The 25,290-nt window shown below is 57.0% G+C and overlaps 1 protein-coding gene across 13 annotated transcripts in view; it reads left to right on the top strand.

Moving 5' to 3' along the window:
- BIN1 (bridging integrator 1) overlaps positions 1–19,291 on the top strand; it is a 54,017-nt gene extending 34,726 nt beyond the window's left edge. For 3 of the 13 annotated variants that reach the window (XM_059394490.1, XM_059394486.1, XM_059394487.1), the window contains 13 exons: positions 211–303; positions 4,001–4,086; positions 4,288–4,363; positions 5,733–5,815; positions 8,889–9,036; positions 10,341–10,469; positions 13,571–13,678; positions 14,191–14,214; positions 15,183–15,290; positions 16,206–16,295; positions 16,550–16,660; positions 16,969–17,070; positions 18,651–19,291. In XM_059394490.1, coding sequence (XP_059250473.1) covers positions 211–303; positions 4,001–4,086; positions 4,288–4,363; positions 5,733–5,815; positions 8,889–9,036; positions 10,341–10,469; positions 13,571–13,678; positions 14,191–14,214; positions 15,183–15,290; positions 16,206–16,295; positions 16,550–16,660; positions 16,969–17,070; positions 18,651–18,758 — 1,266 coding nt within the window. In that variant the 3' untranslated portion in view covers positions 18,759–19,291. The remainder of the gene's footprint in view (positions 1–210; positions 304–4,000; positions 4,087–4,287; positions 4,364–5,732; positions 5,816–8,888; positions 9,037–10,340; positions 10,470–13,570; positions 13,679–14,190; positions 14,215–15,182; positions 15,291–16,205; positions 16,296–16,549; positions 16,661–16,968; positions 17,071–18,650) is intronic. The other 10 variants (XM_059394488.1, XM_059394489.1, XM_059394492.1 and 7 more) reach the window with 10 other exon arrangements.
- Positions 19,292–25,290: the final 5,999 nt, after the last annotated feature.

The raw sequence follows: 25,290 nt of genomic DNA, 5'->3' as shown, positions 1-25,290 counted from the left end.
CCCTTCCCCAGGGCTCCCCTTAATTCTTTTAGCCTCAAGGGATCTTACCTGCTGGGGGGCTGGACCCCTGGAGGGGTGGCAGGCTTGTCTGTCATTGCATTTGGGACGTTTGGACTTGGTGTTTAATATCTGTGTCTTTGTTTCTCTCTCCCCATCTCCCTCCTGTTTCTCCACTCTCCTTTGCCTTGACCTCCCCTCCCCCACCCCCAGCCTGTCTCGCTGCTTGAGAAAGCTGCCCCCCAGTGGTGCCAAGGCAAACTGCAGGCTCATCTCGTAGCTCAAACTAACCTGCTCCGAAATCAGGTGACACTGGCTTCTAACCTTGCACGTGCTGGCGCCTTCTGGTCTGTTGTCCTGTCCTTGGCGCTGGGCACCTGTCTTGCGCTGCCCAGGGCGGGGGAGGGCTCAGTCACTCTCCTGGGTTGGGGGTCAGGGCCGTTTTTAAATGCCTCTACAGAGAGAGCACCTGATTTAGATGAGACCTGAGGTCAAATGTGGCGGGGGTCGGGGGTTTGCTGAGAGCGGCTTGGGGCTCTGGTTAACCTGCGTTGGGCCCCAGTCTATTGCTTCGTGCCTAGGTCTCTGGTAGTCCTGGGACTTTGTGAAATCCTAGCCTCTGGGAACACAGGAAAGGCTCTGAGCCATTTGTCCTCCCTGAGGTCTCCTGTCCTGACATGTATGATTTTTTGAGCCTCATAAAAGCTGGAAGCTATCCAGAATTTACCAAAGAGACAAATGTGTCCAGAGAGGCAAAATCCCCAGCTCAAAGGGACCCTTGGGACCTGTGGACCCTCATGATGCTCCTGGATGGGGAGCCCTGGCAGGGCTCTTCAAGTGTGGCTGGGATGCTGAGACCTGGGGCCTAAATGGTCTGCCCGTTAGGAGTTCCATGAAGGGCAAACTATGCACCACAGTGGTTCTGGTGGGCTTCTTGGAGGAGGGTCTTTGTACAAAACTCCCGACTGGTCCTAATACTCTGACAGTACTTCACTCTTCTTAGCCCTCTGTCCTTGGGATGGGCTGGGGTCTGGGTGAGCTCATTGTGTCCGAGGACCACTATATACACCCTAGGAGAGGTTGCCTCATGGTTTCCTCTCCAGTGAAACTGACAGGACTCCAATACCCCTTCATGGTCCTGAGGTGGGGATGGGCCATGGAGCCCTGACCCACAAGGTTGGGTTTCTCTTTGGGCAGCTGCCCCATGTTTTCTGGGCCATTTCCTGATTTCATCATCTTCAACCCACATGTGTTGAATGCCTGTGATGTGGAGAGCTCTGGGCTCAGCATGGGATCACGGCCCAATTTCTTACCTGACTTGCTGCCTGATTTCTTTTAGGCTAAAGTTATGGGCTGACTTTGGAGTTGGTGACAGTCCCACCCTGAGGCTGGGGTAACCTGGATCTCCACAGTCTGGGGGAGATGGTCCATGGGAAGTGGAGAAGAGTTGGGGCTGGAGCACCAGCCTGACCTGTAGAGTTCAGGACTTCTGGCTGGAGGGAGAAGGGGCCACTGACCCAGTGCCAGGGTGTCTGCATAATTTTCCCTGAAATGGGTTTCGTGGGAGACCAGGTGAAAATTTTTGTTGTCCCTGAGAAACAGGGACAGAAGGGGCTTGGGGATAGTGCCTATGGTTTGATTTGGGGCTCCCGAGATGGGTGTGGATGGGGGATCCTGCTGGGAGGGCCCCACACCCCTACCTCAGGGGAGCCACTAGGGAGGCTAACACACATGATCTCATTTTTGGATGTTGGACTGCAGATGTTTGGCCTTTCGGCCAAATTGGCTTTTCCATTTGGACCCAATTTTTATTTGAGCATATCCTCTTTCTGCCCCCACCCTGCCTTATGCCTGGCTGGAAGCAGGGGAGCCTTCCGAGTTCCCATGGGCAGCTGGCTGGCTGTGAGCTGGGGCACTGGGGTCCTGAGACTGTCCTGTTGGTTAACCTGACTTTGGGGAGGGAGTGTGACCTGATGAAGCTGTGCTCTCTCAAGCTGACCAGCACCATATACCCTGTGGGCTCATTCTGAGCTGCTCTCCACACTGGCCACAGTCCCCTCAAACCTGCCTGCAGGACCCCCGTGCCCTGCAGTCTGGTCAGTGGCCTGTTGTGGCTGCTCCGTGTGTCCATCTGCATCTAGTTGAGCCGTTGCGGCTGCAAAGCCTCCCCAACAATGGACAGCTCTCCCCCAACTTCCTGCCACCCCAAGTGCTTCTGAAACAGCCCGAATATGAGGAATGAGACCCAAAGGGAATAACAGACACAGGCCCTGAGTTCCAGGAACACTAAAATAGAGGCACCCTGTTCTTTGTAGCATCGCTGGGTGTGTGAATAGGGTTTGGGCTACCCACGTGGGCTGCTGTGCCACTGTCATCATCATTGTCATGGATGTTCATCTGAGGCGTTATGACCAGCATTTGGGGAGGTGGCTGAATCCTCATGTTGAGGTGGTCTCTGGGGGTATGGGAGCCAGACCAAGGCAGGTTCCTGGGGAACACGGGCCTTGAGCCAGACCCTCGGCAGCTGGGTCGGAGGGGTGTGTGACAGTGCCGGCACTGGTTACCCCTGTGGGAATCATTCGTTCTAGGGGTTATAGACTCATGTTAGTGGCCTCCAGTCAGGTACCAGGATGCCCGTGGGGTAAGGCAGGGAAGGCCCTCTGGATCTGATCTTCTGTGGGAGCTGCACCAGGCATGCATGTTCAAACAGTCATTTCTTTTCTTTCTTATTTTTTTTCCCCCCTCCTCTACCTTTAATTTTTAAATTAGATTTTAAAAAGTTAGGTGTGGAGCTTATGTTCCTTCTAGCAAGTTCTGATAACCTGAAGGTAATTGTAGTCAGGAAGAAGGTGGCCTCTCTCTCCTCCTGCCCCTACCCATGTCACTGAGGCTGGGCTGACTGGGGCTGGTGCCTGAAGCTGGATGGGACAGCTGGGTGGGCCGTGGAAATTGTGTGCTTTGTGGCAGTTTGGCGTTCTGGCCAGTTGGCTTGCCTTTGCCAGAGGGCCTGAGAATGTAAGGGAAGTGTTCTCCGGGGAGGGGCCTGCCACGTTCCTGGGTTGTGACTCAGACCCTGAATCCAAGTCACCCCCCTGAGTCACTGTTTCCAGCAGCCCCTTCCAAAAGAGCTAGCAGAGCTTCTTCTCTGCCCAGGGTCTGTGACTCACCCCTACCCTTCCCTCAGCTTCAGCCTGCTGCCTTATTCCCTACAGTCTTTGGCTGTGGGATGGGGCCTTAGCGCCACCTGATGGTGGGCATGAGCAGGCCTGGAGGGCACTGGGCCTGCCCCTGGAAGGGTGAAGGCTTTGGGGGTGAGCACAGGCACCCTGCCCAGCAGCCTAGCTCCCTCCTCCCCGGCCCTGCCCTCTCCCCCATCTTGACGCCACCTTTCCTGGATGTGCCTGAGCTGCTGCCTCTGGCCTCCAGCTGGTGGGGACGGGTCACAGGAGAGAGGAGGAGAGATAGGAAATACTGCTGCCACATCCTACAGGGAGGTGGCTGAGGCAGAGTAGGACCTGCTTTGAGAAAGGGGCACTCAGGCAGGGACAGCAAGGGCAAGGCCAAGGGAGCTGGGCAGCAGGTTGATGCTTGGCCTGAGAGGGGGCTACAGGTAAGTGGGCAGAATCCCTGCTGGGCTTGATCTGGGGTCTGCCTCTGCCTCCTTCCTGGGCCCCAGCCCCTGGGCCCCTTATCTTGAGCTTTCTTGAGCTTTCTTGGAGTGCCCTGTTCACTTCTCATCTCTCTTCTGGCCCACGTGGGCCTAAAGGGCTGCTCTCCTTTCCCCTTCCTGGAGCAGACCTGGAGGCAGGTGCCCCAAGAGGGGCCGCATGGGGAAGTCCCCTTGAGTGTCCTCATCTGGTTTAACCCCATCTTGCCCAGAGCCCTGGTCCTAATGTGTTGGGTGCGAGGTTAGGGGGAGCAGGTCTTGGGGGTGGGCTTGGCCTGGCCTGGGCTGGCTGGGACTGAGGCCCAGCAGAGGGGAATGACCAGTCCCCCCCCTCAGGCAGAGGAGGAGCTCATCAAAGCCCAGAAAGTGTTTGAGGAGATGAATGTGGATCTGCAGGAAGAGCTGCCATCCCTGTGGAACAGGTAAGTCCCAGGAGGTCGTGGGGCTGAGCCTTGGCCTCCCTCCTGAGGCTTCAGGCAGTATCTTCCTGTGTTTGTCCACTGGGCCCCATGACTTCCCATGGTTTGGGTCTCTGGGGAGCATGGAGGTGCGGCTCTCCTGTGCTGTCTGCACTGATCTGTGTGTTCACTTCGCCCTTTTGCTTCCCTCCCTCCCTCCCGCAGCCGTGTAGGTTTCTATGTGAACACATTTCAGAGCATTGCGGGCCTGGAGGAGAACTTCCACAAGGAGATGAGTAAGGTAGGTCCTGGTGACCCCTGTGCACTTCAGGCCTTGGGCTGTGCTCTGGTGCCAGGACCAGGGGCAGAGGCGTACAAGGGGCTGGTCAAGTGCCCTCTTTCTGGCGCTGGGGCTTGCTGCACACTGGTGACCACAGCGCCACCTCTGGGCCCTGGCGAGGAACCACCTACCCCTGCCCTCCAGGAGCTCTCCATTCTTAGAGTGTCCAGGCCCAGCCGTTGTGCTTGAGAGGCTGTGAGCAGGACCCCTAGGCCTAGCCCCTGTCTCCTTCCAGTCCCCAGTCCAATCCTCCTGCCTGGACAGAGCCAGCCCCTCTCCAGCTGTCAATATTGACCCAGCGAGCTCAGAGACAGAGAATGGTGGCACCCTCTCCCAGTTGATAGGCAAATAATAAAGTACTGGAATTTTCTCAGTTTTTCTCTCATCTTTCTTAAGGCATTGAAACATGTCTGTTTAATCTGCCAGAATCTGGTATAAGAAGGGGTCTGATTAGCTTAAATTTTTATGTTGTGCTATGTTCATTTTAACTTAACTGGCAATTAAACTTGCAAAGCAGAGTTGGAGAAACTCAGTGTTGGCAGCCCTTCCCTCTATGCTGTCAGCAGGTCTGACTCTGTCTCTTGGCCCCAGAGGAACAAAGTGATGGTAGTGGATTCCAGGCCCAGGGTGGGAGGAGAAAAAGCATCTTGGGGCCTCTCCTGAGTCACCACCCTGACCATGGTTTCCTGCCTTTTAGGTCTTCCCTTTCTTTTCCTTCCTCCCTTTAAAGATTTGAGACAACTTATGAAAAATTCAAACAAACAAACAGAAAAAGGCATTTGAGGAAAGGAAACATTTATATAAAGTAGGAAGAAAATATAGTTCTGAGTTTCCTGGTGGCCAAAGCAAAAGAAGGAAATTTTCTCAGTAGTGAGAATGTTCTTTATACACAGGATAAACCTCTTATCTTGCCTATGCTTTTGGTGAAATCTCTGGCAGTCATAATGTGGCCTGGAAACATCTTGGCAAAATGACCTTAGCAGTTAGAATCTGAAGTTAGTTTGCAAAAACAATTAAAAACATTTAAAAACAGTACATGCTGTGAGAGGCATTTTAGGAAATTTCTATGAGTCGAAAGAAAAGACAGTCCTCCGAAACAGTAATGATTTAGCCATGGAGCCCATTTCCTCCATTTTCCCCCTTTGGTTTTCTGGGTTTGGTGTGTGTTTCCCAGTTCCGACTGATGTAGTAAGGAAAGCTTATTCCTGGTCAGGGACAGGGGTGCCAGGAAGGGGCCAGGGTGTGGGAGAAGCAGGGATGTGACTGGGGACAGTGGGGCTGTTTGGTGGCCCCAGAGGCACTGCCCACCTGCCTGCTGTTCCTCCTGCAGCTCAACGAGAGCCTCAACGATGTGCTGGTCAGCCTGGAGAAGCAGCACGGGAGCAACACCTTCACAGTCAAGGCCCAGCCCAGGTGTGTGACACGCACTGCGGTCCGGCTGCAGATGGCTGGGGGGAGGTGTGGTCCTGGGTGGCTCATTCCTGCCGGACCAGGGCGAGGCTTGATGCCACGTCCTTCCTGCGTGTCCCATTGGGAAAGAGCACTCCTGGGCAGTCTGTGTATGCCCTGAGCCTGGGCCTGCCTCTCCCACTGGTGGAGTCGGAGTAGCCAGTGATGCTGTGTGGCTCTGGAGGGGAGGCCCAGGAACTAAATGATTCAGTGCTGGTGCAGAGCCACCTGGGAGGTGAGCCTTCCTCCTAGAGCTGGGAGGCAGCGCCACCTTTCCCCTCTCCTGCTCCTGGGAAAGGGCGAGTCCCTGGAGAGGGATTCTACATACCCACAAACGCATCCTTATTGCAGTCTTCAGCCGGGCCCGCCTCTCAGAGCCCCTCCAGCGGCCAGGAGATTCCTGCTTCCTGAGGGGAAGCCATGAGGGAGGGGGGAAGTGCCTTGCCCTCCTGCTGCGGCTCAGAGGAAACAGTAGCGAGTCTGGGGTTTTCCCTTCCTTTCTGGCTTGCACCTGTGGCAACACAGTGTGGTGAGCATGGACGAACCTCACTGTCCTGTCCGTAAAACTGGTGAATATATCTGTGCCTGAGGTCGCTGGGAGATACCCCAGGACTGAGAAGGTAGTGGGTGTTGCTGCTCTCTTCTCCCCGAAAATAAGACCAGACGCGTGTGACTGAGGGGGGCTGAGGCAAAGGACTGCATCCGGGCCAGGAGGGGGTGGGGATAAAGGCCAGAAGGCCATTTCCCAGGTCCCTGCTCTGCTCCCGCCTGGCCTCTGAGTCACAGTGGGAGGGTCAGGATGGGTGAGGAGGGTGGCGAGCAGCAGCTGGCCTGGGTGGCCGGATCCGTGCTTCCTGTGGGAGAAGGCTGCTCTGAGCATGGGGAACTTTGCGAACCTCCTTGACCACGGTGGCCCATTTTGTGCTTGGTTGCCTCCTCTCACAGCCCCCACACCGGCCAGTGGCCCTCCCACCCCACCCGCTCCCTCCTGGCACTGTGGGCCCCTAGAGCCCCTGGGTGCTGAATCACAGGCCGAGTGGGTGGCTGGTAGTCTCCCCCAGCTTATCATGCTCTATTTTGGGGCTGCTCCTTTTGCTCATTTTTTCAGCCTTGTCCCAGGACACCTGGAAGCAGGCCGAGGCCAGTAGGGTCCCCAGGACCGGGCCATGGGGTTCTGAGGGCAAGGTCAGGCCCTCTTCATGGTCTTTGAGTATTAGGGGAGGCTTGCCTCTGTGGCACTCCTCTGAGCACAGGGCTTGCTGATGAGGGAAGGGAACAGGCCAGCCAGCCTTGAATCAGGTATGATTCATGACCGAAATGAAGGCCTCTGCGTCCCGTCCGTTCCCACAGAAAGAAAACTAAACTGCTCTCCCGGCTGCTCAGAAAGAAGAACAGGTACCAGCACCGAGTGCTGTCTTGTGGGGGTGTCCGAGGCCAGCACCCTGGCCATCCGGCCCCGTGCATGCACCTAGAGCCCTTCTCGGAGGGTACCACTAACCCCTAACCTGTCCTCCCGTGTGCGGTGCTATGGGAGGGGGCCGGCAGGGCGGCAGGCTGCGCTGTGTCCTCTGTGTGTTGTGGGGGCAGAGGGCTTGGGGGCTGTTGGGTGGGAGCAAGGGGGGCACATGGCCAGAGCTCAGCTGAGTCTATTCCTCTCTGTACCACAGTGTGTCCACCAGGCTGTGGCCCAGACCAGGAGGTTAATGGGGGAATGTAGCCAGAAAGGAGGCCTGGTGAGCCTCAGGGGAAGGGCTCTGGTAGCAGGCGGGGTTTTTTAAAAATTGTGCGCCCGTGTGAGTGTGTGTGTGTGTGCGCGCGCGTGTGTGTGTGTACTGTGTTACTATACATGCTTTAAGGAGGCAAATACATTCCCATGAAACACAAATTGACGAGAGATGAGGCGAGATGATGATGTCCCTCACACCTGTCACCTGTCCCATCATCTAGCCCCCTGCTCCCCAGGTGATGTGGTCGCTAGCTTCTTTGTAGCCTTCCAGAGCTGCCCTGTACAATAGATATGCACCTCGAGAGGCTGGTGAGCCCTTGAAATGCGGCCAGGGCCACTGAGCGCTGAACTGTTAATTTCACTTAATTTGAATATGAATTCAAATAGCTGCCTGTGGCCAGTGGCTCTTCTGCATCAGGGCGGGTCTAGAGCTTCCTAATGCAAGGACGAATACACGTTTTGTTTTCTGCCCCCTCGCACCCGAGTGGCTGGTGATGCACACCGTTTGCCCTTGTTCTCTGTTCTATCCTGAACATATGGCTGGGAGACCTCCCCTTCTCATCCCCAGCAGCCACTCTGGCAGTGCCTCTGGTTGGCTTCTTCTGTTTTCCCCCAAAGGGCCTGGGCGGGGGGGGGGGGGGGGGGGGGGGGGGGGGGGGGGCAAAGGTGTGGAGATGGTGATGGCAGTGTGGGTGTGGAGTGGTGGGCAGTGTGGACCCTGGGAACGGGGCAGTGGTTGGTGTCCTGGTGTGAGTGGGTGGACAGGCAGGGAGGCCAGCCGAGGCCTTGGGGAGCTGGCTGAGGAGTGGGGCCCACGCTGGGCACTGGGGCTGCTGCGTGACGTGTGGGATGAGACTCATTTGCCTCTAGGATGTTTGGCTTTCTTGTGCTGTGGAGCAGGGCTCCCTCATGGAGCCTGGCAGCGGCCTGTGAGGTGGTTTCCCTGGGGGCTGAAGACCTCCAGCTTGGAGTTCTGCCTGGGGCTGTCACTGTCTCCGAGGCAGGCCCTGTGCCCACGCCCCTTCACTTCCCCCCACTCTGATACGCGTGCACATGCATTTCTCCCATGTAAGCATGTGAACATACACTCACGCACACGTGGACATTACATTTTCACAGCAAATCTGTGTGGACAAACATACCTCCTCCTTTTCACACATTGGTGGACACACATGCCCACACGGACACATGTTTTCACATAGGGATCCCTGGGGTACACATCCCAACCCATGCACACCTATGGATTCCTACATTGCCTCTTGTAAGCGGTGACCTCCCTTGTAAGCTTCCTCTCTGGTCTTACCTCCACAGTGACAACGCCCCTGCAAAAGGGAACAAGAGCCCTTCGCCTCCGCCAGATGGCTCCCCGGCTGCCACCCCAGAGATCAGAGTCAACCACGAGCCTGAGCCGCCTAGCTCGGCCACAGCCGGGGCATCCCTCCCCAAGTCCCCATCTCAGGTAGGCACCCTGTCTCCTCCTCCCCTTCCTCGTTTTCCTTCTGCATTCCCGGTGTCCCCCTCCTTCCCAGTCTTCCGTCCCCAACACTGGCCTGGGCTCCCCTCAGTGAGGGAGCCCTGCCTTCTCTCAGGAGCACCTGTGACTGTGTCTCTCCCTCAGCCCCCACAGCATCCTCTCCTTCCCTTTCTCCCTAACCCTTGGGACTGCTGACTTCCTCCTCCTCCTTTCCTTAAGGGCTCCCAGGGCCCTCAGCCCCAGGGCACCGAGATCTGTAGAGGTGGCTGCTTTCCCTCCTCCTCACCTTCCTTCTCTCTAGGTGTGGGGCCATGCAGGACCTTTACAGGGTCAGCAAGGGAATGGGCTCACGCTCAGTCAGGGGTGTGCAGTAGCCAAGGGGACTTGCCATGAGCTTCCTGAAGGCCCCTGCCCAGCCTAGCCTGGCCCCCACCCCTGCCAGTTTCTCCAGGTTTTAGCCATGTCCCCAGGAGCTCGCCAGGAGCTCTGTTTGAGCTGTCAGCCTTCTCCTACCATCAGTTCCTGGCAGCAGCCCTCTTGGTGGTGGATCATCGCCCGCCCCGCAGCTGATTAGGATAACCACGTTAAGAGTGTGACAAGAGCCCACACTTGAATAGCACTTGCTCTGGGCCTGACACTGTGCCAGTGCGTTCTACATTTTCATCCATTCAGTCCTCATAACCACTCTGTGAGGCCCAGCCCAGCTCAACATCTGAGGAAACCGAGGCTTGGGGGGTTTCCTTCCCTGCCTGAGGTCCCCCTCTGCCAGGCGCTGGCTCCCGCTCTGCCACAGGGGACAGGCGAGTCAAAGCTCCTTGGGCAGGAGGTGCAGGGAGGGTCCAGGGAGGGTGCAGAGCCCAGGCTGGGAGGGAGGCTGTCTTATCTACTCCTCTCTGCTGTGTCTCACTCAGCTGGCTGTCAGCCCAGTTTTTTTCTAGTGGCGGCCAGGCAGCTTGCACGCTCTCCCTTTTCTCTCCTTTCCTTTCTGCCCTCTCCCTGTCTCTCTCTTTTCACTTCCTCCCCCATCATCCCCTCCTCTCTTCCTCTCTCTCTATACATTGTTTCTGGACCTCTTGCCTCAATCTCCCTCTGGGGGGGGGTCCTGTAATTCTGGTGTCTGTGCCTTGGGCAGCAGTGATTCCTCTGGCTTCTTGTCTCCTTCAGTTGCCTGGGTGGGGCCACAGCCTGGGGTGTGACTAACTGTGGCTTTGTCTCTGTCTGTCTGCCCCGCCCTGCCCCCCACGCTCTGCTGGGCCTCCCCGTGCGGCCCCTCACCCGCGGACCCACAGCTCCGGAAAGGGCCACCAGTCCCTCCGCCTCCCAAACACACCCCGTCCAAGGAGGTCAAGCAGGAGCAGATCCTCAGCCTGTTTGATGACACGTTTGTCCCTGAGATCAGCGTGACCACCCCCTCCCAGGTCAGCCGCGGCCACCGCGGCCCAGCTCTCTCTTGCTCTCTCGGGATGTGCATGGCCTTCTTCCTTCATCCCATGCCCTACGCCTCTGCCTCAAGAGCCAGAATCTGGCCCTAGAGGTTGGCCCAGAGCCTCCCCCTTGCTCATTCATCCATCCCTCCATCCATGCTCCCTCATCCATCTCTGAGCATGTACTGTGGCCACCTATGGGGACACAGGTGGGTGGTTCTTGTGGAGCTGGTCAGCTCAGTAGTGGCTTCCTTGTGGCTTCGTGTCAGCCTTCTGGCTGTTGCGATGGCCAAAGGGCAGAGTGGGAGGTGGGGGAGGACTCGGGCAATCAGGGAAGGCTTCCTGGAGCGGGTGATATTTGCCAGGTGGCTGTAAGCAGACTCATTGCTTTACCTAGAGAAAGCAGCATGTGTATAGGCCAGGAGGGGTAAGACATGGGCTCAGAAACTTCTGGAAGTTCAGTGTGTCTGCAGAGTGCTGCAGTATGGCAGTAAGAGGAGGCAGCGAGAACACAGTTGGGAAGACCCTGGTATATCTGGCCAAGGCACCTAGACTTTAGCTCCCAGAGCTGCTGACTGGCTTTGGAGGTGGGATGGTGCTTGGACTGTAGAGCAGGGCTGCTGCTCATAAGTGCCCTGAGAAGGTATGTCATGCCCAGATGGACAGAAGGTCACTGTGGTGGCACGGGAGTGGGCTGCACATGTCAGATCAGTTTGCAGAGGCCACACTGGGCTCACCCCTCTGAGTCTTGTCTGTAGGCCTTACAGCCAAGGCCCTTCCCACTAGGGTCCTCACTTGTGGTGCAGGCTGGCTAATCCTAGGTTGTGGTCCCCTGCCCCGGAGCACTGCCATAGAGTTGCTCTGCCCAGGGCCTCTGTGCTCTGCCCCCGAAGGCTCCCTTGCCCAAGCTCAGATACCTGCAGGGCCAGAGAGTGTAAGTATGGAGGGAGAGCCAGTTGACAATTGAGGACAGTGGTCTCTGCTCAGAGGAGCCTGGGGAGAGTGGGCCTTAAGCCCCAGCAGGAAGACTCCAAGTTAGGACTAGGAACTTTCAATACAGTGTGGCTACTGGGCAGGTGGGTGACACCCTGGCTCAGGGCCCTGGGAGGCAGGCGAGCTCCCTTCTAGATGGCCTGCGCTGGTCCAGGGGTGCTCCTGAACCGTGAGGAAATCTGGTGGCACAGCGTCTCGGGCAATGTGCTGCTGGAATGTGCTGGGGAATGTGCTGGGGAATGGCGCCAGCCCTTTATCTACGGGAACTTGTTGGGTTTTCATCTACACTCCGGGAGGGGGTTGTTGTCCCCATTTAACAGGTGAGGAACCCACGGGCCCGCCCTGGAGCCAGACTGCCTGTACCGAGTGTGTCGGCCTCTCTGTTCTCACGCTCACTGCATGCCTGCCTTGCTACCCTATCTGCCCACTCCAGGGAGCCAGATCTTTGTTCTGGGGGAGGGGATGCATACACCGTGGGTGCTGTTGCCTGGGGCTGGGGTGGGCTGTTAGGCTGTGCTAACAGGGCTGCTCTGCGGGGCTCAGGTGAGTAGCCTGTGTCCCTACACCAAAGGACAGTTCTGATCCTCCATGAGGGGGAAGCTGGCCAGCTGGGAGGTAGGGCAGGAGGATGTGGTCTGCCTTTGGCCTGGCGCCTTGTCCCCTTGGAGCATGAGAGGGCAGCTGTCTGGGCTTAATGGATTTCTGACAAGGGGCTGGTGCTGGGGCTACCTGGGGGAGGGAAATGCTGCCGCCAGCAAGTGGGAGGACACCTAAAACCATGCACTCATGGAGTCTTTAGCACTCTCTAGCTTAGAGAGGGCAGGGTTTGGGGGTCAGAGCAGTGACACCCCCTCCCTCCACCCGCCCCAGCCCTGGCCCATTAGATATGGACTAACCTAAGGAAAATTAGTGGCTGGGGGTGAGCCTAAGGCAGAGGCTTGAAGATCGGGACCCATGTTGAGGAAGTGAGACCACTTGGCCTGGGCTCTCTGTCTGTGGCTTGGCCCAGAGTGGATGCCTTATCCTCCGAGCTGTGGGACAGCTGGTACTTTGGATTCTCAGAATTGAGAGTCTTGGATCTTTCCCGGTAGGCCACAACTCAGGTGTGAAGGTCTTTCTGGGGAGACCGTCTCCCTAGGACCAAAACCTTGGGTCCTTGTTGATGGAAGACTTCAGGTGGCCACAGGCAGGAAGGTGCTTCTCTCGGCACTGGGCACCATCAAGACCGAGTAGACATGGGAAGCTGGGCTGGCCCTCCTGGCATGCATGAAGTAGGGCAGGAGGACCCAGGGCCAAGCCAGGGCCCTTTTTTCTCAGGCAAAGTGTTCCTTGACCCCCAAAGGGCAACCCTGTGTGTCCCTGCCCTTGAGCAGGCCCCTCCTGACCCAGCCTAACCTCCTCAAGGGCAGCTCTCCCTCCGTTGTCTGGCCCAGCTTCTCAGTGTGAACACCGTATCCTATTACAAGCATATTCCTAGGCTGCACTCAGGCCCCCTGAATAGGAGTCTCTGGGGGTGGCTGGGGGTAGGACCTGTAGTTTGAGCACAGGTGCTGCTAGTGTTGGGGAACCCACACTTAAGATTGGGCTCCTAGTCAGTGTGCTCTGGCTCAGCCCTGTCTTCACTCTGAGGAGCCGATGGGCAGGTGGGTATCCCTGCAGATGACCTGTCTGTCTAGGGGTAGCGACAGTTGGCCAGGGTCTGTCCTAGGGGCCCCCTCTCAGTTAGAGGGAGTGTGTGTGGTCTTGTCCAGCCCAGGGTGGTGGACTGTGTTGCTTCTGGGGTGGGGGTGGGGAGGCTGGGAGAGCCCGAGGATGTGGGGAGCAGAGAGGAGGAGCAGGGGCTGGGAGACCGTCTGGGCCTGCAGGACAGAGTTGGGGCTGGTGCTGGTGGATGGCTGCCCCGGTGGGTCTGTTGCTGGTGTCCTAGGTGGGGGTGGGTGCTGTTTTTGTGTGCGAGGAGCTCATGCCAGGGTTGTGCACAGGCTGTGCTCCTTTGTGTGTGAGGCGGAGGTGTCTGTGAGTGTGTGCACCTGCCATGTGTACCCCATGGAATGCTCCCAGCCGGTCACTAACTGCCTTTCTCCTCTGCCACTGCTGCCAAGTTTGAGGCCCCAGGGCCTTTCTCGGAGCAGGCCAGTCTGCTGGACCTGGACTTTGACCCCCTCCCACCTGTGGCGAGCCCTGTGAAGGCACCCACACCCTCTGGTCAGGTTGGTCTGAGTCTACCAGCACCTGTGGGCCCATGGATCTATGGGGCGCTGGGTGATGGGCTCAGGTCTGGCCATGTGTGCCCATCTGAGCCAGGCCTTTGGGGTTGTGGGGTCAACAGGCTCTCTTCACACTCACTGCCCTTCCCCTGGCCCCCAGCTCTTGTCATCTCCTTCAGCCTTGAGCAGGAGGAGGGTAGGAGCACACACAGGTCAGGGAGAAGGCCCTCAAGAGGAGGGTCAACTGAACACTCACTCGGTAACTTAGGGCCCCTGTCAGCGTCCTTCCCCTCTCCTTGCAGCAGACCCACGTCTGGGTGCTCGCTGGCCTGGGGTCTCCGCCCCTTGGCTGGCATCCAGGACTCGACGCTCTGGAGACCCAGGAGCCTGGTTCTATGCTGCCCTGTCCCTGCTGAGCTGTAGGGACCTGGGTTGGGGGCCACTGGGGACAGCTTCCCCCCTCTCCCTGACTAACCTCTGTACCAACTCTCTCCTTCTCCCTCTGCTGCGTGTAGTCAATTCCATGGGACCTCTGGGAGGTAAGCGTGTTGGCTCTGTGCCCACCCCGGGGGGAGGGGCTGCTGCTCTCTATGTGTGTCTGGTCCTGCCCTGGCCTTATCACAGGTGCCTGCACATGCCCGCACAGGCCAGTGCTTGTGCGCACAGGGAGCGGGCAGCCACTGCTTGTCTCCAGCTGTCCCACGGCTTCCCGTCTGTGGAGAAGCTTCTCTCAGCCAAGCCCTGCTGGCTGGGGAAGGGGCTCCTCAGCTTAGCTGGAGAAGAGGGTCAGGGTCTGTGAGCAGTTGCCTGGGAGGGATGTGTTGTCCTCCTGCTGGGCTGGGGCCTGTGAGGGGGGCCTTGGGGTGGAGGGTCTTTGTCCTTAAGGAGTTGTCTATCTGTGGGGGCCCTACAGGGCAGTGGCATCAGGTAGCTGCTGGGACAGAGGGGAGAGGGAGGGTGGCTTGAGATACAGGATGAACAGGGTGAGGCCAGGTGTCCTCGTGTGAGCAGGTCTGTTGGGTGGGCGTCATCATCACTGGGTGGCTCGGGCATGCGGCTCAGGGAGGGCATGGGACATCATTAGCAAACACAGTGCGGCTTCTGCAGGATCAGGGGCAGCGGGTGTGGAAATGCTGGTAGCACAGTCTCTCGCCAGCTCCAAGGCACCACATAACCTGACTCTGGGGGAGGCCAGAGAAAGCCTGGTGTGGGCAGCCACCTTGATAAGTGGGTTTTGGCGGGTGCTGAACTGTGTGCGGCTTGTTTGCACCTGCTCGTCCCCTTGGCAGTGCTGGGAGCAAGGAAGTGGGTGTGGTTTTCTCTTTACGGGTTCCATGTCTGTCCCCTGCTGGGCCAGGCTGCCTGCCACAGGTACCCAGTCTCCCTTCTGCCAACACTGGGCTGCTCACGACTCTCTTCTCTTGTCTCGTGCCCTTGCCCAAAACCTCTCCTCCCTGGTGTCCCCCCTCCCCCCACCACCCTATTCTCCCTGGTGGCCCATCACTAGCCCACAGAGAGTCCAGCTGGCAGCCTGCCTTCCAGGGAGCCCAGCGCTGCCGAGGGCACCTTTGCTGTGGCCTGGCCCAGCCAGACAGCCGAGCCGGGGCCTGCCCAAGTAAGTGTCCACCTGCCAGCCTCCACCTGTCCCCAGTCTCTGGGGGTGTAGCAGTGAGGAAGAGCCCCAAGGAGGGGGCACAGGATGGACAAGGCCTCTGGGCCTGAGGGTGAGGCCAGGGCCATGGGCCAGGAGGCCCCAGGATGGGGGTGGTCACTCCTGGTTGCAGTGATTCAGGCCAGATGGGCCCTTCTTCTCCTTGCCAACCCCAGCCTCCCAACTTAGTCCTCCCGCAGATGGAGGGAGGTGTGGTCAGAGCATCTACTGACCTATGGCAGGCACTTTCCAGAATTTTCTCATTTAATTTTCTCCCTAACCTAGACATTTCCTCCTTTTACAGACGAGGAAGGTGGGGGCTAGGAAGCTTGAGTGATTGTTCCCAGAGCTTGGAACTGGCTGAGTGTGAGTGTTGACCCAGGTCAGCCTGACTGAGGCTGGGCAGTGTCCACTCTGTCTTGGCTAGGCCCCCACCATGGTGCCCAGCTCTGTGCTGCCCCCTTCTTGGGGTTTGCTTGGCCTGCCCTGGGTTGTTGGGGCTGGGACAGGTGCTTACTGTTGTCCCCAAGTGTGGGGTCTACTGGCTCAACCACCAGGCCAGGCAGGTGGGAAGAAGCTGAGAGTTGGCCAGGTCTTGGGCGTAGAGAGCAGGGCCTGTGAGGGAGGGTCTTGGTGGCACCCAAGGGCTTATGTGGCAGGTCAGTTGGCATCTCTGTGCTGCCAGCACCTTCTCTAGCTGCTTCTCCAGCTGTTTCCCGGGGCAGGAAGCTGGCCTTTCCTCCAGGGGCTCCCTGTACCACACAGCAGCACTGGCGAGCTCTAGATACCACTTGGGGTACTGCCCTCCATGCCCCCCTTCCTTGTCCTGGTTACAGTGTCTGTCCTGTGTCTGACCCCATGCCGGCATTTATATTGCAGCCAGCAGAGGCCTCGGAGGTGGCGGGTGGGACCCAACCTGCGGCTGGAGCCCAGGAGCCCGGGGAGACAGCAGCAAGTGAAGCGGCCTCCGTAAGATGACAGGGGCCAAGGCCCTGTCTTTTCTTTTCTGCTGTCCACCTGCCCTCCCGTTCGTGGCTCCCCAGCCCTGTGTCTTGCCTATGCTCCTTGCTCTGTGCTGGTCCAGGTTACAGTTCCTATCGAGGAACCCGGAGGCAGACCAGTCTGGCATCGGTCACAGGGACCCTCCCTTTCCCTTGCCCCTGTGGCCCCTGCCCTCTTGGGACCAGCTTCCTGCCCATGCTGACTGTGCTTCCTCTCCCCAGAGCTCTCTCCCTGCGGTGGTGGTAGAGACCTTCTCAGCAACTGTGAACGGCACCGTGGAGGGTGGCAGCGGGGCAGGACGCTTGGACCTGCCCCCGGGGTTTATGTTCAAGGTAAGCCTTGGCCAGCTGACCCCACAGCCTCTGCCATCATCTGACCCAACAGTGCCCTTTTATAGACGAGGGCACTGAGCTAGGACGCTACATGGGTTTGCCCAAAGTTCCCCTGCCCCCACTACCCCTGCTACCCAGTCTGCGAGGTGGCATCTTGAGCCCTGGTCCTTTTGCTTTCCCTTGCTTCCAGTCACCATGTTTCCAGGGCACACTGAAGCCGCCACAAGGACTGGTGCTCTGAGCTAGGTTGCAGGTGGGACCAGAGGCCTCGGAGGATGGGGTGTTGAGCTCTCCCCCAACCTCTGCAGGTGCAGGCCCAGCATGACTATGTGGCCACCGACACGGATGAGCTGCAGCTCAAGGCTGGTGACGTGGTGCTGGTGATCCCCTTCCAGAACCCTGAGGAGCAGGTAAGGGGCAGGAGTGGCCAGCAGGGGGCAGCAGAGACCCATCAGTGTGCAGCTGCTCACCACCACCCCCCCTCTTTCTTTTTCTCTTCTCCCCTCGCTCATTTCCCCTCCCTTCACCTCTCTCCCTTGTCTCTCCCTTCCCTTTGGTGTCTCCTCCCGTGCTGTCACATTTCCCTGGGTCTTCATGTCCCCTTTGTCCATTTCCTCGGGCTGTCAGCTTTCCTTCTGGCTTCCTCCCTTGGCTCTGCCTTTCTCTCAGGTTTTTGCATCAAGTTGTCTTTCTCCCCTCCTCCTCCCCTACCCTTAAAGTCTCCTTCCCCTCCTAGGACAGGATCCCTGGCCACCTCTCCGTGAAACCTTTGGCCCAGCAGCGAGCCGGTGAGGTGTCCTCTCGTCAGCCTCATGCTGGGCTGCCTCTTCCAGGCTGGCCTTGCCCCCTGCCCACAGGGACAGTGTGTGGTTTCCCGCAGAACCCCCAAACACCCCCAGCTGTGCCCCCAGCTGCTTCCCAGGCCAGATACCTTTCCCTGCGGTGGCTTCTCCTCGTTAGTCGATCTCAGAGTGAGCTCCTAGTGGAGGCTGGGGCTGGCACAGAGTAGGGACTGCCCTCCTAAATTCCCACAGGCTCCTTGCTTTGGGTAACTGTGGGTTCTTAGCAGGAGCTCACTGTGGGTGCTGAGACTCGAGTGTAATAGGTATCGACTGAGGCCACAAGGGCTAGGAGGTTTAATAAGGATTTCCTATGCCCAGTGCTAAACCTGCCAATTCCCCTCAACTCCCGGCTCTCCACTCATGTCCTCCCAGGGCTAGCCCTGGACTGGGTGGGATTTTAAGAAGCAGAATCCTGGCCCCCAGCTTGCAGTGGGAGTCATGTGGGTGGGTGGACATGGGTCAGAGAACATACATAGGCTCTGTGACAGGTAGGCCATGACATAACGAAGACCGAGGGAGATCCCAGGCTTAGTGGGGTCAGTGATGGCCTCCACCTTGGGCAGGATGTATGGCTCCTGTGGGCCCAGGGGTCAGAGTCTGGGGCTAGGGACCTTGTCAGGGCTTGGGCAGGTGATCCCTGTGAGGGGGTCTTTGAAAGCAAAGGCCAGGTGTGTGGTAAAGGGCTTGAGGGGGTGGCCTTGAGTCACTTGAGAAACTTTAACTGGTCAATGCTCACCAGAAATTTCTGGGTCTGTAGAAGTCTGGAAGAGCAGCTGATGTGCTCTGTTGGCACCAGACAGTGGGAAGCTCCTGGCCTGGGATTGAGGGTGTTCAGATACATTCAGACCAGTGCAGCAGTTAGGCTGCCTTTCTAGAGAGAGGAGGACTCGCCCAAATGCCAGAGTTAAATCCACCTGCTAAATGAAAGGCAGATGGCTCCTAGCCTGAGCTGGTTTGAGTCTGGGGTAGCAGGGAGTGCTGCCTGGAGGAGGCATTCTTTCAGGTGGGTGTGATAGGCTGGAGGAAATGATCAGCAAGAATGAGGGGATATTCTCCCAGCAGGTCTCCAGTGTGACCCATGCCCTGCAGGGTTTGAGTGCCCTCTGTCCCCTTCCCTGTGTGACCTGGGTGCTCCGCTTCACTCTCAGGATGAAGGCTGGCTCATGGGCGTGAAGGAGAGTGACTGGAACCAGCACAAGGAACTGGAGAAATGCCGGGGCGTCTTTCCGGAGAACTTCACCGAGCGGGTTCAGTGAGGGCAGCAGCTGGTGCAGCTCTCTGGGCGTGTGAACACCTTTTCCCGAAAAATGTGTGGGCTTTTTTTTTTTTTTTTCCTGATTTTGTTTTTAAACTTTTGAAAAGAAAAGGGAAATTGAGAGGAGAGACCTAAGTCAAGAGGTTTTCTCCCAAAGATTAGGTTGTTTTCCAAAGAGCCTGTTTTCGGCAAGTCCAGTGGAATCACCAGTGTTCCTGAAGCTGCTGTGTTCCCCTAGTTAGGTTCCCGGCCACCCCGGTCTCTCCCGCCCCCACACTGTGCCCGCATGTGTGCCTGGCCGCAGGGCGGGGCCTGGGGGCTGCTGAGCCACCACGCTTGCCTGAAGCTTCGGCTGAGCAGCCCGGGCAAGGGTCCTCTTTTTCCTGGCAGCTGCTGTGGGTGGGGTTGGGTCTCTCCAGAGACCTCAGGGCCCAGACATCGGCCTGGCCTGGCCCTGCCCTGCAGACCGTCTGTGTGCTGTTTGAAAATAAATCTTTAGTGTTCCAAACAAAATGAAACCAACTGACAAAGACACGCAGAAAACTTGTGTTCATTTATTTGTCCTCACTCCCTTCCTGTCTGCAGTGCGGCCACACCGTGATTATCAGTGGGTTTTCTACCGAGGCAGTCCGCCCCACTGACCCTTTACCCAGGCGGGTGCTGCTGGTCAAGAGCCTCCATTCTCCCAGCTGCCCCCCCAGCTGCAGTGTGCTCGCCATCGCCTATGGAGTTGCTCTGGGCCCCACTGAATGCTTCAGCCCCTGCCCCCTGGCCGTTAGCCTGGTGGTCGGTTAGGGTGTAGGTGTTGGGGGCCAAGAGGCAGGCAGGGAAGGAGCTTGAAGAGCCAGCTAGGTGCCGCTGTAAGTGACATTATTTAATATGTGTGAGAACTGTGGGCTCAGGTGCCAGGACTCCATTTCGCAGATGTGGAAGTGGAGGCCCAAGGAGGGTGGGTGGCTGGCTGGTGAGTAGTGGGACAGGATTGTGAATCTTCACAGTTGGCCTCAGGGGCATGGGAAAGGCCCGAGCCTGGTGCCAGGAGGGACTAGCACAGCTGGGACAGCTTCTCCCTCTTTATACCACTGCCTCACTTTCCAGCACGAAGGTCCCCACTGCACGCGGCCCAGCTCTTCAGCTGCTCAAAGACACGCTGTGAACAAGCCTGTGACACACACCGTGGTGGCCTGGGTCCAGAGCTGTGCTCCCGGGCCCGGGGACCTGCCGGACTAACAGGTGGAAGGGACGTCTCCCTACATAACTTTGGAGAGTGGAGAAAAGCCAGTGAAGGAGATGAACGTCAGAGTCTTATATAAACCCCTGAGCTTTGCTTCGGGGCGATGATCACTGCTGTGGCCTTCCCTTGTCTGTGGCTGACCTTGTTGGCTCTGCCCACCATGGTTTCCGTGAGCACGGTGGCGCCGGGGGCGCGGGGGCGGGCACTGAGCTCATTTCCAGTTACCCCTGCTTCAGAAGCTTTAGCTCTTCATTCATTTGTCCATTCCTCCCACGTTGACCACGCATGCTGGCAGAGGTGGGCTTGAAGTTCAGGCTTGGTCCCCTCCACTGTGCTTCAGAACTTGGGATGGGGGGTGTGCCATGAGAATCTTCCCTTTTATTTCATGGTGAGAAATTTAAACACATCGTGCAGGACAAAACATTTGCCTTAGGTTTGTCTCAGTATGAGATTCATGGATGTATCAAATGGTGGCTTTGAGCTTCATCCCTTGACCCTCAAGGAGGTCCTGCCCCTTTCGGCGGGGCTGTGTTCAGCAGGAAAAGCCCTGCTCCGTCTCCCAGGGGTGGCGCCTGCAGGGAGCTCTGTGTAGGCGGTGGAGGAAGCTGACCCTGCACAGATTGCTCCCAGAGAGAGGGAGCCTGGGTGCGGTACCCCTGCCCAAATGGTAGGCAGTTGGCCTGCAGCCGAGTGTCTGGGAGCTGGGACACTACCAGGTTTGTGTCTGTCTGAGAGACATTCAAAATTTAGAGGTGAACAGCACATACCTTGTCATGGCTAATGGTCCCTCTCCTTGCCCAAGGCCACAGACTCTGCACAAACAGTGACCATCCCTGGGAAGTCCCCCTGGTCTCCCCTCCCTCCTGCCAGCTCCCAAGCTCTTCCACAGCGACTCAGACACTGGTCGGCTCTGGCGGGCCTCTTGTTCCTCATCCTTGGTTGTATTTGGAGAACACACTGGCATTGCTTCTCTTGGTCCCACCAGCCCTGACATCACCTGTGGTTTTTGCCTCTGGGAATTTAAGTATTCACACCCCTAGTGTCACCCATTCCCAAAGACCAGGTCTGAATGGAGACACTGTGACCAAACTTTGGGTTCATTTGCTCAGCAAGCCTTGGCTGGGCATTCTGGGCATCTGAAGTAAGTGGGCACTCAGGCTATAGCTTAGGCTTTCTGTGATGCTCTTGGGTCCCCTGTTGCCTGGGGTTGGCTTCATCTTTGGACGGGGTTCTCAAAGTTTCAGGTTTGATGTCTGTCACTTGCACTGTGCAGAAGAGACCTCCACAGAGGTACACGAGTCTTCCTTTCCAGAAGCCCCTCAGCAAAGTTTTGTCTCATTGGCCTGAGTCCCCAGTGCTGAGTCTGTTTCTGTGGCTGGTGGTGGGGCCTCTGATCAGCCCCTGAAGTTACAAGGCCTTGAGCCAGAGGTGGGGCTGAGCTGAGTGAAAGAGGGTGGACACCTGAACACAAATTTGGGCATGGCTTCCAAGGAGATAGAGGATGGTTTCTAGGAGCTCAAACCAGTGAGTGTGCACTACATGGTGTCTTTCAGAAGGGGCTACGAGACCAGGGAATGTGCCTGGATGGAGGCTACCAGTAGGGGTGTGTGTGTGTGTGTGTGTGTGTTTGGGAGTGCAAGCATGTGTGTGATACTGGGTAGACCCTTGCATTACTCACCTCAAGAGGGTCAGTATGTGATCAGGAAATATAACTCATGTGGGGGTGTTCCTCCATGTTCCAGCAGGCCTCACTCCAGAATTTGTCCCACTACGGGAGATGGTGTAGACAGTGTGTTGTCTTCCTCAGCCTGTGTGGTTGAGGATACACCTGAGTCTGTATAGATCCAGTCTCCTGAGCATTCATTCACTTGCTCATTCATTCATTCACTCACTCACCAGCCATCTCCCACACAGTCCCTGAGATTACAGAGATTACAGAGAAGTGTGGTTCCTACCTCTGATGCACTCACAGCCGAGCAGGCAAGAAAGGACCATAGGAGGTCCTATTGTGACTGTGTCTTCAAGGCTCTGGAGACAAAAGGAGCTAGCATCCTGGCTTCCCATGGGAGGAGGAGTCTCTGCTGAGCCTGTCAAGGTGATAGGCGTCTCTGGGAGCGGAAACAGGCAGGTGCCAGCCCACACAGGGAGAAACAAGTGGAAGAGGAGGAAGCCTGGGCAAGAGGAGGGGGTCGGCTGAAGAGGCCTGTGGGGGTTCAGGGCCTCGCTGGGGAGCCTGGAGCTCAGGGGAGAGGTTGAGGCTGAGGGGCACTGAAGGAAGCGATGAGGGCACGTGGGGGAATTTGTAGAGGAGGCAGGAGGAGGGCCTCTGGGCGGCCTGACCACCAATGTCAGGAGCGAAGGAAGAGGTTTTGAGGCAGGACTGCTGAGGAATTGAGAAACATCTCCCTATAAGAAAAGCCCCATTCAGAAGCCATTTATGGTCCACGAGGTCAGAGAGGGGCAAGGCAGTCAAGACAGCCTTCCTGGCCTGCTCTCAGGCTGGGGCTCCTAAGAGGGGCCCCTGTGAGCCTGTTGGCAGACAGGGCAGGCTGCTGCCAGCAGCATCCCAGGCCCAGCTCTGGCTGCGGAAGAGCAAATCACTGAGGAAGGGCCCTTCTCAGCATAATTAGAAAGGATAATTAACAAGCAAGAAAGCAGCCTTTCTAACAACCCTGATTATAGATGAGGACCCCGGCTGCGGCGGGAGGGCTGGGGGAGATTCCCTGTCCCAGCCAGCCAAGGTCAACACACAGTGACAAAGAGGGACATTGAGTCTTGCTCAAGGAAACACTTTGTTCAAGTCTCAGGGTGGCAGAGGTCCTGGCCACCAGCCTGTCAGCCTCCAGCGTTTATCTCCTATCCTCGATGTGTCCTGCTCTGGGGGCCCCTGGGGGCTCAGTGGGTTAAAGCCTCCACTTTCAGCTCGGGTCATGATCCCAGGGTCCTGGGAACCCTGCATCGGGTTCTCTGCTCAGCAGGGAGCCTGCTTCCTCCTCTCTCTCTGCCTGCCTCTCTGCCTACTTGTGATCTCTGCCTGTCAAATAAACAGATAAAATCTAAAAAAAAAAAAAAAAAGAAAGAAAGAAAAAGAAGAAGAAAAAAAAGAACTGTGATGTGTCCTGCTCTGTATGAATGTCTGGAGGCGACCAGGAAGGAGGTACAGCTCTTCCCCCAAGGAGATGATAAGTGCACGGTGGGCCAAGGTTCTTACACAGAAACCACCCTAGAGGCAAGGCCGTGGGGTTCCTTCCTCTAGAAGCCTGATATGACACTGTCATTCTTACTTTGGTTGTCCTGGAGGATTCGTAGTTTCTATAGAGCAGAGTTGCAGAAGGGGCTGGGAGGATCCTCCTTCATTAGGAGCTGGTGACTTCAAGTTTATGGCTTTAGGTCAGGGTCCTCACTGAAGCTTCAGGTGGGTGTATCTAGTTGCCCATCTTCTCTGGAGGTCAGTGGTCACCTCAAACTGTTTATGCCTCTAGGCTAGGCTTGTCAAACCCGTGGTATCCCCTAGACATCTGCCACCTCCCCCAGGGGCAGACACTGCTAGGCACCCAGACAATACTCCTCTGTTTCTCCTCCCTAACCAAACTCAGGGTACCAACGAGCTCCACTAAAGTCACTCAGCCTTCCTTGCAGTTATGGGTGGCTGTATGATGCCGTCCTGGCCAATGGCATGAAGGACGGCATCCCTTCCCAAATAAAAAGTCGAAGCTTTTTCAACGGAAAGCTCCTTGCCTCCTTCCCTGTCTAGAAGGAAGGCTGGAGCTACAGCAGCTGTCTTAAGAGCCTGAGGCCACATGAGTAAGAACAGAGGACGACTCACTGAAGATGGTGGGATGGAAAGGTGGAGGGATAGCCTCCTAGAACTGTGTTCATTCCAACCCGCCTGTCTTTTCCTGACTTGGCATGTGAAACAAATAAGCCCATCACATCTGGGGGGTTTCCATTACCTGAAGCATTCTTGATTACTTCAAGCTCCCAGGTCTGCCACCGAGTCCTCTGGCCTCCTAAAATGTTCATAATTGGTTTCTTCCTGCCCATATTCCCTTCCTCCTGGCTCAGGTCCTGTCACCTCCTCCTGCACTTCAGCTGCAGTGTTCTGGTGGGTCTCACTGCCCTCTGGCATCTCCCCCCAGTCCATCTCTAGAGTGGACCATGGCTGCCAAGGCAATTTTCTGACTCATTCCTGAACACATGGCTCCTATGTTTTCCCACAGAAGCCCAAGTCCGTTAGCCAGACCCTTAAGGAGTTGGCCCCCAACCATCTCTCTACCCCATCTTCCTCTACTCCCTGCCTCAAATCTACTGTCTCGGTGACATAGGTGAGCCACCTGGCCTCTTCTCGCTGTCCCACTTTTCTTTGCTGTGCTGTGGCCAAGTGCCCTCAGTGACAGGTCCTCTCCTCTCCTAGTGACACCCACTCCCCTTTAGAGCAGAGTGCCCAGCCCCAGAAGTCAGCCACCTCCTCTGAGCTCGCCCCCATCAGTCCCTCTGTTTGTCCTGGCATTTGTCATGCTGCATGTAGTGGGCTGAGCTTAGCTGTTCCCTCCCCTGAGCTCCCTCTGCAGCAGGAACTCTCTGTGTTCCCTGGCTCCATCCAGGTCAGCATCCTGCCTCCGGTGCTCCACCATGCTCTTCTTGGACCCTGCCCTCTGGCCACAACAGCTAATTGCAGAAGCCAGGGAGCCTTGTTTGCTAGAAACTGGAGCAAAGGAGCACCAGTCCCATCACCCCAACCCAGCAATCTGTTTTGTTTTTGCCTGTCTGGGAGTGTGGTTTTTAAATACGCAAAGGCAGATCGGGGCTTCACCTGGCTGCATTTTGCCTGTTCTTTTTTTTTTTTTTTCTTTTAAAGATTTTATTTATTTGACAGACAGAGATCACAAGTAGGCAGAGAGAGAGAGAGAGAGAGAGAGAGAGGAGGAAGCAGGCTCCCCGCCGAGCAGAGAGCCCAATGCAGGACCCTGAGATCATGACCCGAGCTGGAGGCAGGGGGCTTAACCCACTGAGCCACCCAGGCCCCCTGCATTTTGCCTGTTTAATTTGACCTGAAGACTGAACCTTGTCAGCAGTCTGTGTGGGCTCTGCGTCTGTCACAGCCAACTTCTGTCTCAGCCTGGATCCAGTCTTGGCTGAAGCCCAGCACCCAGGGTGGTGGCCCGATGGTGGACAGGAGAACAATGCTATGATGAGTTGTAAGACAGTCACTGAGATCTGGTGAGCCCCAAGGCACACCACCATAGACCCACACTTGCTCATAGTCTCTTCTGAAATGTTGGTTTCCCCAGTGTGACAT

The sequence above is a fragment of the Mustela nigripes genome, chromosome 3, assembly GCF_022355385.1.
Source record: "Mustela nigripes isolate SB6536 chromosome 3, MUSNIG.SB6536, whole genome shotgun sequence".
In the NCBI taxonomy this organism is placed as follows: Eukaryota; Metazoa; Chordata; class Mammalia; order Carnivora; family Mustelidae; genus Mustela; species Mustela nigripes.
The sequence above is the reverse complement of the archived record's forward strand: the minus strand, read 5'-3'. Positions and strand labels throughout refer to the sequence as shown.